The following is an 11749-nucleotide window of genomic DNA, read 5'->3' on the forward strand; positions in this document are numbered from 1 at the left end:
CAAATATTTATGGGGGGAAAAAACATTTTAATTATTAGAATTGGTGTAAAGCAGCTGGCTTGAGTAGAATGTAGCAAGTCAGTTGCTTTCTGAAAAAAATATTGTGGGGTGGAGAAGGTGGGCAATCTTCCCAATAAAACAACTGCCATAAAACCCCATACATACATAAGAATATACACATCTGTTAAATATCAATTTACACTGTTCTGCCAACTTAGTAATCAAGAGAAAGTATTTAAGATCTAAAAAATAAGTCATATTCCACTTCTGGTCACATTTTGCACGGGTGGCTACTGGCAAGTAGGGGTTATCTACGCAGATTCAAGGCAGTGAGGACTGAATAATAAATCCACTGTTCACTTTCAAATGTAGGGGGAGAGGAAAAGGGAGGCTCCGAGTCCGTAAAGTATCTCCTCCCTCTCTAAACACTGGAAAAACTGTCCAAGTCTAAGACATTTACCCCTGAAACTCCTTGGAGAGTGACTTGGGAGACTTTTTGTTCAGATTTCTGAGGGGGAGCTATTTAGGAATGCGGCAAGATTGCAACTTTCAAATACATGAACGTAACTTTAGAATTTAAGTATTTTTTCTTTCAGAAAAGATTTCCCCCCTTTCCTTTCAAATAGTTTACCACCACTCACATATTAACAAAATCTCCAGTTCAACCCCAAGTATAAACAAAAACCAAAGTTTAAAAAAAAATGCCAATAAAGCAGACAACTACTTCTACTAATTCCTCATCTCCCTCTCAATTAGGAACGAAGAACACGAAAGGCGAAACGAACACGAAGCAGAAAAAAAAATGCTTGGCAAGAGGAGAAAGTAAGTAGGAAGGAGGGATAAGAGCAGAGCAAAAAGTTCAGCTGATGCTGACACTTAATATGGGTAAAAAGGGAGAAAATATTCTGAAGACACAGGTGAGCAGTAAAGAACTGAGTGGGACAGGGGAGCAATAGAGGAAGTCCAAGCAAAAGGCCTATGGGGGTGGGGGGCACAGTGTTGGAGGGAACACCAAAATACGCGGAAAGATTCATTAGGAAGAGATACCAATCGAGGCCCAAGAACTTGAGAGACAGAGGATATGGAGACAGAGTATTCCTATCCTGGCAACCACGAGACCGCGCCAGATGTCTGGGGAGGCGATCCTGCTACGAGGGGTGAGGGGTTAACTGCGGGGGCTCGCAGACGTGGAAGGGGGTGCGGCCCTAGGGGTTGCAGCAGGGGAGCGGAGAGCAGGCCTACGGTGCGTACCTTGTAGTAAACATCGAATTGGATGTTCTCGGGCAAGGAGCGGATGTCTCGGCGGGAACGGATGTAGTTGTCCACGACAGCGGAGATGGCGGTGTTATACAGAGTCTCTGGGATCCACTCTAGTTCCACGGCCGCCATCTTCCTTCCCTCCTCCTCCGCCTCCTCCGCCTCCTCCTCCCGAAGGCCCCCGCCTCCCTCCGTAGCGAACTCCTCTGCGGCCCCGGAGGATTCGGACGGGCGGCGGCAGCCACGCGGGCACACGGCAGAAGCGCACGGCCACCCTGGCTCCTTCGGGGCGAGCTGTAGGGCAGCGGCGGCGCACCCAGGCCCGGGAAAACAGCGGCGCACGGGTAGAGGGAGAGCCAAGCCCAGGCCTCACATTCCGGGTTTGAGAGAAACCCGGGTTCCGTCCCAGCACCGAGCTCTGCAGGGGCGGGGCTGCGTGTGCGGCGTCATGACGTCAGCGCACGCTGACGCGCCGGAGGGAAGGAATGCGGCAGGCGGAAAACTTGGGAAGAAAAGAGTGGTGGTTCTTTTCGCAGAGAACGTACTTTCCGAAGGGGCCGCAATTGGGTGGGTGGGGGTGGACTTTTTACACTAAGACGAGTAACGCTCTAGCGTTCCCGATTACACGGGCGCGTCAGTCGTGCCACGGGAGTTCCTAGGCATGGACTGTATCGCGGCTCAGGTAAAAGTTTGGATCCTTCACAAAAGTGCACCGTATCTGCACACTGAAAATTAGGCATTCAGGGAATTCATATGGGTCTCAACACCCTTCTTTAGATTCGGGTCCTTAAGCCAACTTACGAACCTTCGGTCCAGGAACTAAGAGTCGGCATAGGTCATTGTATAACTAACCACTTGCATTTTTGAACTTTTTACAATATTTTCTTTTTCCAAAGAAAACTTACAAACAAAAAATAAGAAGAAGAAAACTCCTGCTGTAGAAGAATTTGGTAGGAAGGTTAGCCTGATTATGGAATTACAAATAGTGGTGAGAGAAAAAGGGCTAATTGCTGGCTGTGTCAGGGGTCAATGGTGAGATAGAAATCAAGATTTCAATTTTCTCCCATAATTCTAGTCCCAGCCTCAGGGGATTGTTGAATAATTGAGAAAACTTGTTTCAGCTCCCTTCCTTACTCAGCCTGAACATCTGCTATTTATGTAACTTAATTTTCCAAGTCGGCCATCTCAACAACTTTATGCAATATCTTTCTGCTCTAGGAATTTAACAAGGAAGTTACTGGCCGTAATTGATGACACTGTTTCATAGTCACTTTATAACAATGCAAAACTTGGAGACAATAATGATAATATGTCCTGACATTTAGAGCTAAAGGAATTGGAAGTGGTCCTTGGAGTTCACCTTGGTATTTTTATGTTAAATGTCTAAATAATTTGGCAAAAAAGAAACACAGTTCTTTTCTCAGTCTATACCAGTTCTATAATCCATGAATCTAGGAAATCTCTGGTTGGCCTTAAGGTAGGGTTGCAGACTGAGCAAGTAGAAAAAATATATAAATGCCCAGTTACATTTTAATTTCAGATAAACAATGAATGGCTTTTAATATAAGTATGTTGTGTACAGTAGTTTTACGCACCCATTTCAAGTCACTGTAGCACATAAGTTTCTTCCAACAAATTCTGCATCAGGAGTTCTTAGATCTTTTGAGGCTGTTTGGACCTTTTTCAACAAAAATGTATAATTATCCGTATATTATCCATGCAAATGTTGCATGGGACATACTTATACTAAAAAATTATTCATTGTTCACCTGAAATTCACATTCGAATAGGCATCTGTATTTTATCCAGCAATCTTACCTCAAGAGATCCATGAATGCCTTGAAATTGAATGCAGATGTTCTAGGAAATTTTGACTGAATCAAGACCTGGGCTCAAGTCCTATAAAAAGATTAAGCTGTGTCAGACACAGTTATTGATTGCTATATGGACCTTAGATGCTGCTGGGCAGAGTTAGACATCAAAAATGTGTATAGACAGAGGGGTCTCAATGGACAAACAGGCCTCTTGATCCCTTCTTCATTGTTTTAAGATTGAAAGTTATTAAAATGTGTTTGATGGACTGGGAAGCCCTGACCAAGGGTGACAGATTGCCTGAAAGGACAGGACCCCCAAGAAACAATTCAACATGAGGGTTGGAGGAATCGGGACCAATAGCTGGCATCTGTACAAAGGACTAAGCATCAAAGGGGAGCATTGACTCCAGAACTAGACCCATCTGCAGGTTTGGGCCCTCAAGAACTGGCTTAACAAAGAAACCAGTGGAAACTAGGCTATTTTTCTTGTACACTACCATCAACTGAGGGAAGAACGGTTCTCCCTTGTGCCTAGGAAATTAATGAGTCCCAGCAGAACTTGGATTTGAACTCAATAATTATATAAATAATGTCTTGCCATATATTGTACAATAGCATCTGAGTTTTCAGTGGTCAGGGCCAGATCATAAAGGGGTTTATATGTAATGCTAATGGACTGGGACTTTATCTTAGAGATAATAGGAAATCCTTAAAGGATTGTAAACAGGGAAGTAAAAGGATCAGATTTATGTGTCAGAAAGAAGACAGAAATCATCTATGATGGAAGAGCCAGAAGGTCCAGAATCATGCACTCTTAGCTATAGGAGGGTAGAATACAGAAGAGGCCTACTAAATTGTCATGACCACCTATACATTTGATGGACAGATGTCCCTTTTATCACGAAGTTACCTCTACAGTGCACCAAATCCTCTTTAAGCCTTGGTAGCCTCAAATTTGGCAGAAGTCTTTCTAGCATACAAAGCTATATGAGGCATGAACCTGGTCCAAAAAGAATCCTAAGAGGCAATCTACATCGTGACCATTTTTAAATTGCAATTACTCCCTTAATCGAGTTGTGGGGTCTAAGTACCTTTCTTTTGAATGTGGTTAGATTGTGTCTGCTTCAACAAGGAAAGTTCAGCAGAAGTGATGCTAGGTCAGAAAAAGCCATACAGAGTCCACTTTGTTCTCTGGAATACTAATTTTTGGATTCCTGAGCCACCATATTAAAAAGAGGAACTACCATGAGGCAACCATGCTCTCAAAAAACCCAAGCCACATGGAGATGCTATGCGTAAGTGCTCCAGTCAACAATTCCAGGTGAGTACAACTTTTGAGTCATCCCAGCTCAGATACCAGTTATTTCAGTGAAGAAGCTTCCAGATGATTCCAACTCCCAAGACATTTGAGTCACCCTAAGCCAGTGTTCCCAGATGAGGGCTTAAGCACCATGGAGCTGAGACAAGCATCCCTGTTCTGCTCTGAGTTCCTCACCCACAGGAGCATAATAAAGTGATTGTTAATATACCACTAAAGTTGGGTGGTTTATTATGCTATAGTAGATCACTGGAACACCCCATTCCAGTCCCCTAAAGTTCAGGAACGCATCACCTTAGACTGCATATTGAACCTATTCCCTTGCAGGGCTACATATTACTAAGGATATAAATGCATTCATGAAATGATACAATTCACAACCCATGCTAGACAATCTTAACTTTCTGATGAATTGTCCAACCATAGAGTATCAGCATAGAGACAATTTTTGTCCTAAATTTGAAGAATCTTTTTCAGAACCCTCCAAGTCTAAATCCACATATTCAACACCCATTAGCCACAGACCAAAAATCACATGGACCTCAGAAATAAGATTGTCAAGGCACACATATGACATCACACATCATAGAGGCAAAATGACTAGGTCATGTAACTTGCAGCCACCAAAGAACAGAGCAAGGGTTTGTCAACAAGTTCTTGTCATTTGGGAAAATAATGCAGATAGGAGATTTGGCCCAATTCTCATTCCTCTGTACTATTACCCATATCCCTAGAAAACTTATGCTGCTGATGCTGGTCCATCGTATGGAATAAAGGCTTACAGATCATTCTTGGAAAGACAGACACATAATAATAATAATACAGTGTGAGAAATACTGTGATAGTTTGCACAGGACATTGTGGGAGTGCTAAAGAGATACTGAGTTGGTTTGGGATATAGTAATGCTATAACGGTTCCAATGTAGGTTAGTTCTCAAAGTATTTTTAGTTGCAATGAAATTCATAGGAAAAGAACATTTGAATAGATTCATTTGAACAATTATAAGTAAGTTCATTTTGCCATGACACTACACCACGAATTTTGGGGAAATTTCCTAATTATCAGAATGTAAAAAACACATGGAAAAGAGTGAAAATTGTAGTTCTTCAATAGTGACAGTGAAAAGTTTTAGCTTTTTCAATGAGGTAGAAATAGGAACGAGGTAAGTGATATAGTAATAACTCTTGAGCCATCCTAGAGAAATGCCATTATCCTACCTGAGTGATCCCATTCACCTCTAATGCCCCACTGAACATTTTAGTTAAAATATACAAATGATAGAGATTTTTAACTTAGATGACAAAATGTACGGTGAACACATTTACTGAGCTTAACAACATACTGAAGAGCTTAGGTCCAGTTTTGGATTTTTAAAGTATGATATATCTATAAGATACAAAGGCAGACTTGGGAAAGGTTTCAAGTGTGGGAAAAAAAAATCTTGATGATTGTTTATGATAGTTGAAGACAAGAGAGTATATAAAAAGAAAGGAAGACTGTGTATTCCAGAGAAGAGAAAAAACTAAGAGATCACATTATAATCTACCCTGTAACATCTCTTATAATGATGTCTTACGTCAATTATATCATGCATGGATGCCTTATCTCCCCAAAGCGCTCATTAACATCTTGAGACTGGACCATAAATAGTGTGTGTTTCAGATACAAAGCCTTATGTCTTGGTGCACTAGCAGACATAAAGTGAACATTTGGTAATTAGATTGATAAATGGCCTTCCTACCTCTCTTTGCGGGGTGGGGGGCGAACCACACAATTTGCTGCTTTGTAAAATATTTATTTTACACTCAAATTTTCAAAAACATACTCTTTAAAGTGTTTTGTTCCTTTTTTAAAAATTGTGGCAAAATATACATAACATTAAATTTACTATTTTAGCTGTTTTTAAATGTACAATGCATTAAGTACATTCACAGTGTTGTGCAGTCATCACCACTATCCGTTTCCATAACTTTTCATCATCTCCAACAAAAACTCTGTATCCATGAAACAACAATTCCCCATTTACCCCCTCTTCCCGTCCCCGGTAACCTCTAATCTGCTTTCTGTCTCTATGAGTTTGCCTATTCTAAGTACCTCATATAAGTGGAATCATGCATTTGTCCTTTTGTGCCTGGTTTATTTCATTTAGCGTGTTTTCAAGGTTCATCCATGTTGTAACATGTATCAGAATTTCATTAATTTTTTTAAAGGATTTTGTTTTTAAGTAATCTCATCCAGCCTGGGGTTCAAACTCACAATCCCAGGATCAAGAGTCACATGTTCAACCAACTGAGTCAGCTAGGCACCCCTATTATTTGTTTTCTGTTTTTGTTTTTGTTTTTTTCTACTTTTATTCTTTTTTAAGGCTGAATAATATTCCAATGTATGTATATAATACATTTGTTTATCCAGTCATTTGTTCATGGCCACTTTTTCCAACTTTTGGCAATTGTGAATGACACTGCTATGAACAGAAGTATACAAACATCTGTTTGAGTCCCTGTTTTCAATATTTTTAGACATATACCTAGGAGTATAATTGCTGGACATTTTGGTCATTTTACCTTTAGCTTTTTGAGGAACTGCCAAACTGTTTTCCACCCCCATTTTATATTCCCACCAACGATTCACAGGGGTTTCCATTTCTGCACATATTCACTAACACTAAAAAAAAATTCCATTTTTTCATTTTTTGGATAGTAGCCATCCTAATGACTGTGAAATGTATTAGAATATTTTTGTGTTCCACCAAAATTCACGTTAAAAATATTCAAATTCCAACTTAATTTATAGATGTTTCCTCATGTGTTCAAATAGACGTATATATAAGGATGTTCACACAGCTTATGTGGTTATCAGTTTTAAAATATGTACAGCAACAGTCCTCCCCCTCCCTCCACATTGAGACAGCAGACAGAATGGTTCTATGCCATTTGTTTTTAGTGAGAGGACATGGAAGAGGGAAAACAAGGAATCTTTTATTTGCCTTTGCATTTTAAAAGTCTAGGCCCTGCAGGGAAACAGAAAGAACTTATATGCATGGACAACTCAGTAGATTTGATCAGTAGAGCTTCCCCCTCCCTTACACCAGCCAGTGTCCCAGGAAAAGAGAAAGAATGAAGAGGGAAAACCCAAAGTAAAATGATGATTGTTTATGATAGTTGAAGACAAGAGAGTATATAAAAAGAAAGGAAGACTGTGTATTCCAGAGATTCCAGAGAAAAAGAATAGGAACCTGATAATGGAGGAAGTGCCCTACATGCTGTACCCTGACCACAACTACCCTTCACTTCCACATCTCTGTATGGATCCTAGAGTAGCTATGAAAAGAAGATTTAGGGTGGTCTGAGTGCAGAAGGTTTACTTTCATAAGCAGAATCCAGAAAGGCAGTAAGAATGTACAGTGAGAAGGGCTGCCTGATGACAGGCCCAGGCAGATGAGCCTAAGAACATCACAGGGCTCTCCAGCATGATAGGAGAGTAGTAGAATGACTTTCTTTAATTATTTGGGGGTAACCAGCATTTATGAAGGGCTTTCAGCATCCCAAGAGTTGCTCAGAACAATTTCTGTGCCCAAGAGCCTTACACAGCCTCCCAGAGCTGGTCACTGGCTGCCTGTCACAGGGGCAGAAAATCCAACGTACAGAAAGTGCCCATGAGGGAGGAGAAAGAATTTGTCTCTTAAGAACCTCTGAGATCCAGAAGGAGAAAAGTACAGCAGTGATGGGCATGGATTATGGCAAAGATCTAAATAGGACATTGACATCTTGAAGATGCTGATCATTAGCCAGATAAAACAGCTTCAACCCTTTTTGGTTCTCAGATCACATGACTCAAGATTCAAATTCCAGGAATAGAGAGTTTGATTGGTTAGCTTGGGTTACATGTCCACCTTTGGCCAGGGGAGTACAAGGCAATATAATTGACTATTCACCAAGACTATATCAAGTAGAAAAGATTATTTTTACATTTTATTTATTTATTTATTTATTTATTTATTTATTTATTTATTTATTTATAAATATAATTTATTGTCAGATTGGCGAACATGCAGTGTGTACAGTGTGCTCTTGGTTTTGGGGGTAATTCCCATGATGCATTTGCATTTTAGGGGCACCTGGTGGCTCAGTCGGTTAAGTGTCTGACTTTGGCTCAGGTCATGATTTTGTGGTTTGTCGGTTCAAGCCCCATAAGACTCTGTGCAAGACAGCTTGGAGCCTGGAAACTACTTTGCATTCTGTGTCTCCCTCTCTCTCTGCCCTCCCCATCTTGTGCTCTGTCTCTCTTTCCCTCTCTCAAAAATAAACAAAACAAACAAAAAACATTAAAATTTTTTTAAACATTAAAAAATTTTTAAGTAAAGATTTAATATTTTAGTTTATTTATTTATTTTAATGTTTTTTTTTTTTATTTTTGAGAGAAAGAGAGGGAGAGCAGGGGAGAAGCAGAGAGAGAGGGAGACACAGAATCTGAAGCAGGCTCCAGGCTCTGAGCTGTCAGCATGAAGCCAGATGCGGGGCTCGAACTCACAAACTGCAAGATCATGATCCTGAGCCAAAGTTGGATGCTTAACCAACTGAGCCACCCAGGCACCCCAAAATACTTTCCATTTTAAAGATTCTTTTAATAAATGGAGGACATGCTTTGTTTCCAGAGAGAAAGACAATAATGTAAAGATGTGATTTTTACTTTATTCTCAACAATTTCACGTCATTTTTATGGTCAATATAGCATATAGTTGGACTTTATCTTTTAAAAAGATATATAGATTCATATTAATAAGTGGTGTATATAATTTTGCTCTAGTGATCATGGTTTACATTTTCTATCATTGTATATTCTTGTTTCCTTTCTTTTTCCTGTCCCTTTGGCTAAATCGATTTTTTAAAAATCTGTGTTGTTTAAGTGCTGTACCCTATTTCCATTTTTAGACCAGTGAATTTTACCTTTTATAAAATAATAGTTATTGTTATTTTCTAATTATAAAAGTTATACATACCCATGAAAAGAAATTTGGAATAAATAGAAAAGTAGGAGAAATTTTGCTGTAATCCCACCATGTAGATGTTAATCACTGTTAATATCTTTAAACTTTTTATGTCTTTAAATTTTTTTCAAAGAAGTAATGCACACTTCCTGTAACAATTTCAATTAATACATGGCCACCATAGTGGACATCTTTTATTTTTGCTTGTCCTGTATCTATTTCTTCCTTTTCTGGTAACAATATCCTGATTTCCCTTTGAGGAACTCTCTCTTTCCCTCATTTTCAGTCCATATGTTTCAGATGGGACTGATCCCACCCCTCAGCTCCAAGCACAAGACTCAGGTTTGGTCAGTGATAAGGACCCAGGCTAGACTAATGAGAAACAATTCTAGAATATTGATTGAAACTGTTGGGAAAAAGAAATTCTCTTTCTCTGCTGTGACAAATAGAATATGGTGGAAAGCATACTATGTGACTTCCAAGGACATAGCTTCCACTGAGTGTTCCCCTTGAATTATTCATTCTGGGGTAAGCCAGTCAACATGTTATGACTCCTATAGCCTTGTGAAGTGGACCTGAAAAGAGGAGCTGAGGCATCAGCAATGTGAGTGAACCATCTTGAAAGGGGGCCCCTCCACACTCAGCTGCGATTTCAGAAGACTGCAACTCCACCTGACATCTTGACTGAATCTTCATGAGAAATCCCAAGCCAATGCTGTTCAGCTAAGCTCCTCCTCTCCCAAAGAAACCTTGAGAGGCAATAAATGTTTGTTGTGGCTTTAAGTGATGAAGTTTTAGGGTAATTTGTTGTGTGGCAATAGATAACTAATAGAAGACTTAAGCCAATGAGAACATGGCATTCCCAGGTAAACTCTATTAGTTTAGGAACAGCCATATTACTAAACTGTCCCAAATCTACCAAAGGGACAGGCTTCCTTTTTTTTTTTTTTCAAATAGTTAAGTGAGCAACTCTCTTCCACTTACCCATAAACATTAAAACCTATATTCAGATTGTAACTGGCAACCATCCTGTTATCATAAAGGAAGCCTGGTTTAGGATGAATATAATATTGCAGGGTACAAATCACACAGATCAAATAAAGTGGGTCCTTGGTGAAATCATCGAGCTATAGAAATAACCATAAACCCCTCCTTAACTTTACCCTTCCAGTTATATGAGCCAATACATTTCCTTATCATTTTACCCACAAAAGCCTTCTTTTGTTGGCACATGTTTTAATATAAAACATCTCCCTTTATTTTCAAACTGTTTTAGTCATATTATTTCAGGTGTGTCTTTGGGGATTTTTCTTTTCTCAACACGAGTGCCTACAAATGGGAGAATTTACTACATTTACTTTTATTGTACTTAAATCATATCTATTCTTATTATTGCTATTTTGGCTCGTGCATTCTATGTATTTTACTTTCCTGATCTTTAGTAATTTTGAAGTCCTATATCAGTGGTTGCAAATTGATAGTTTATATTCAGCCCACAGATATGGTTGGGTTTTCTTTTTGTTTTTGTCTTGGCCTCATAGAGTATTTAAATTTTTTTGATCTAATATTTAAAATTCTGGATATTTCACATAGAAATTCAGGTATCTGTCTAGCCACACTTGAAAAACCAGAAGATCTATAATAAGGTGCTCCTAGCATGGCAACAATCATCTGGAACTAAATGGTGGCTGGTCCCCTATAGGAGGTATGTACCCTCTGGTCTACCATATTTCTCGCCATTTTGTGTTCTTTTCAAGGTGGAAAGTAAATCTCACTTTGTATTTATAATCTTTGTTTGCACTTTTGTTTTCTTATGGTAGAACATGCCTCTGTTCTCATGGTATGATCATTTTTATTAAAGACTGAAGAGGGCCATTGCCATGGACTGAATTGTGTCCCCTGCCCCCCATATATATGTTGAAGTCCTAACCCTCAAGTGATAGTATTTGGAGATGGGGCCTTTGGGCAATAATTAGGTTCAGAGGCAGTCATGAGAGTGGGACTCTCATGACGGGATTAGTTCTTTTATAAGAAAAGATACCAGAGAGCTTGTTCTCTCTCTGTTCTATGTGAGGACACAACAAGAAGGCAGCCATCTGTAAGCCAGGAAGAGAGCTCTCACCGGAACTAGATTATACTAGCACCTTGTTTTCAGACTTCTAGCCTCCGGAACCGTGGGAAAATAAATTTCTGTTGTTTAAGCCAACCAGTCTATGGTATTTGTTATGGTGGCCTGAGCTGAACAATACAGCTATGTTTCAAGGGGAAAAAAAAGGTAAGACTGCCTACTTCTATGTTACCTCTCTGACCCCTGTGGACATTTGAGTTTGCAATTTTTGTTTCCGTCCTTTTTCTCTTTTACATGTGGTTAC

The 11749-nt window shown here is 39.6% G+C and overlaps 1 protein-coding gene across 1 annotated transcript in view; it reads right to left on the reverse strand.

Annotated features, from left to right (window-relative positions):
* Positions 1-1668, reverse strand: part of APPBP2 (amyloid beta precursor protein binding protein 2) — a 52225-nt gene extending 50557 nt beyond the window's left edge. Inside the window, exon 1 of the mRNA XM_047080907.1 lies at positions 1252-1668. Within this exon, the coding sequence (XP_046936863.1) occupies positions 1252-1389 (138 nt within the window). The 5' untranslated portion in view covers positions 1390-1668. The remainder of the gene's footprint in view (positions 1-1251) is intronic.
* Between the last annotated feature and the right edge of the window lie 10081 nt (positions 1669-11749).

This window comes from Lynx rufus, unplaced genomic scaffold, assembly GCF_022079265.1.
Source record: "Lynx rufus isolate CCGP_SWC_20201006 ecotype Redwood Valley unplaced genomic scaffold, mLynRuf1.p SCAF_18, whole genome shotgun sequence".
NCBI classification, from domain to species: domain Eukaryota; kingdom Metazoa; phylum Chordata; class Mammalia; order Carnivora; family Felidae; genus Lynx; species Lynx rufus.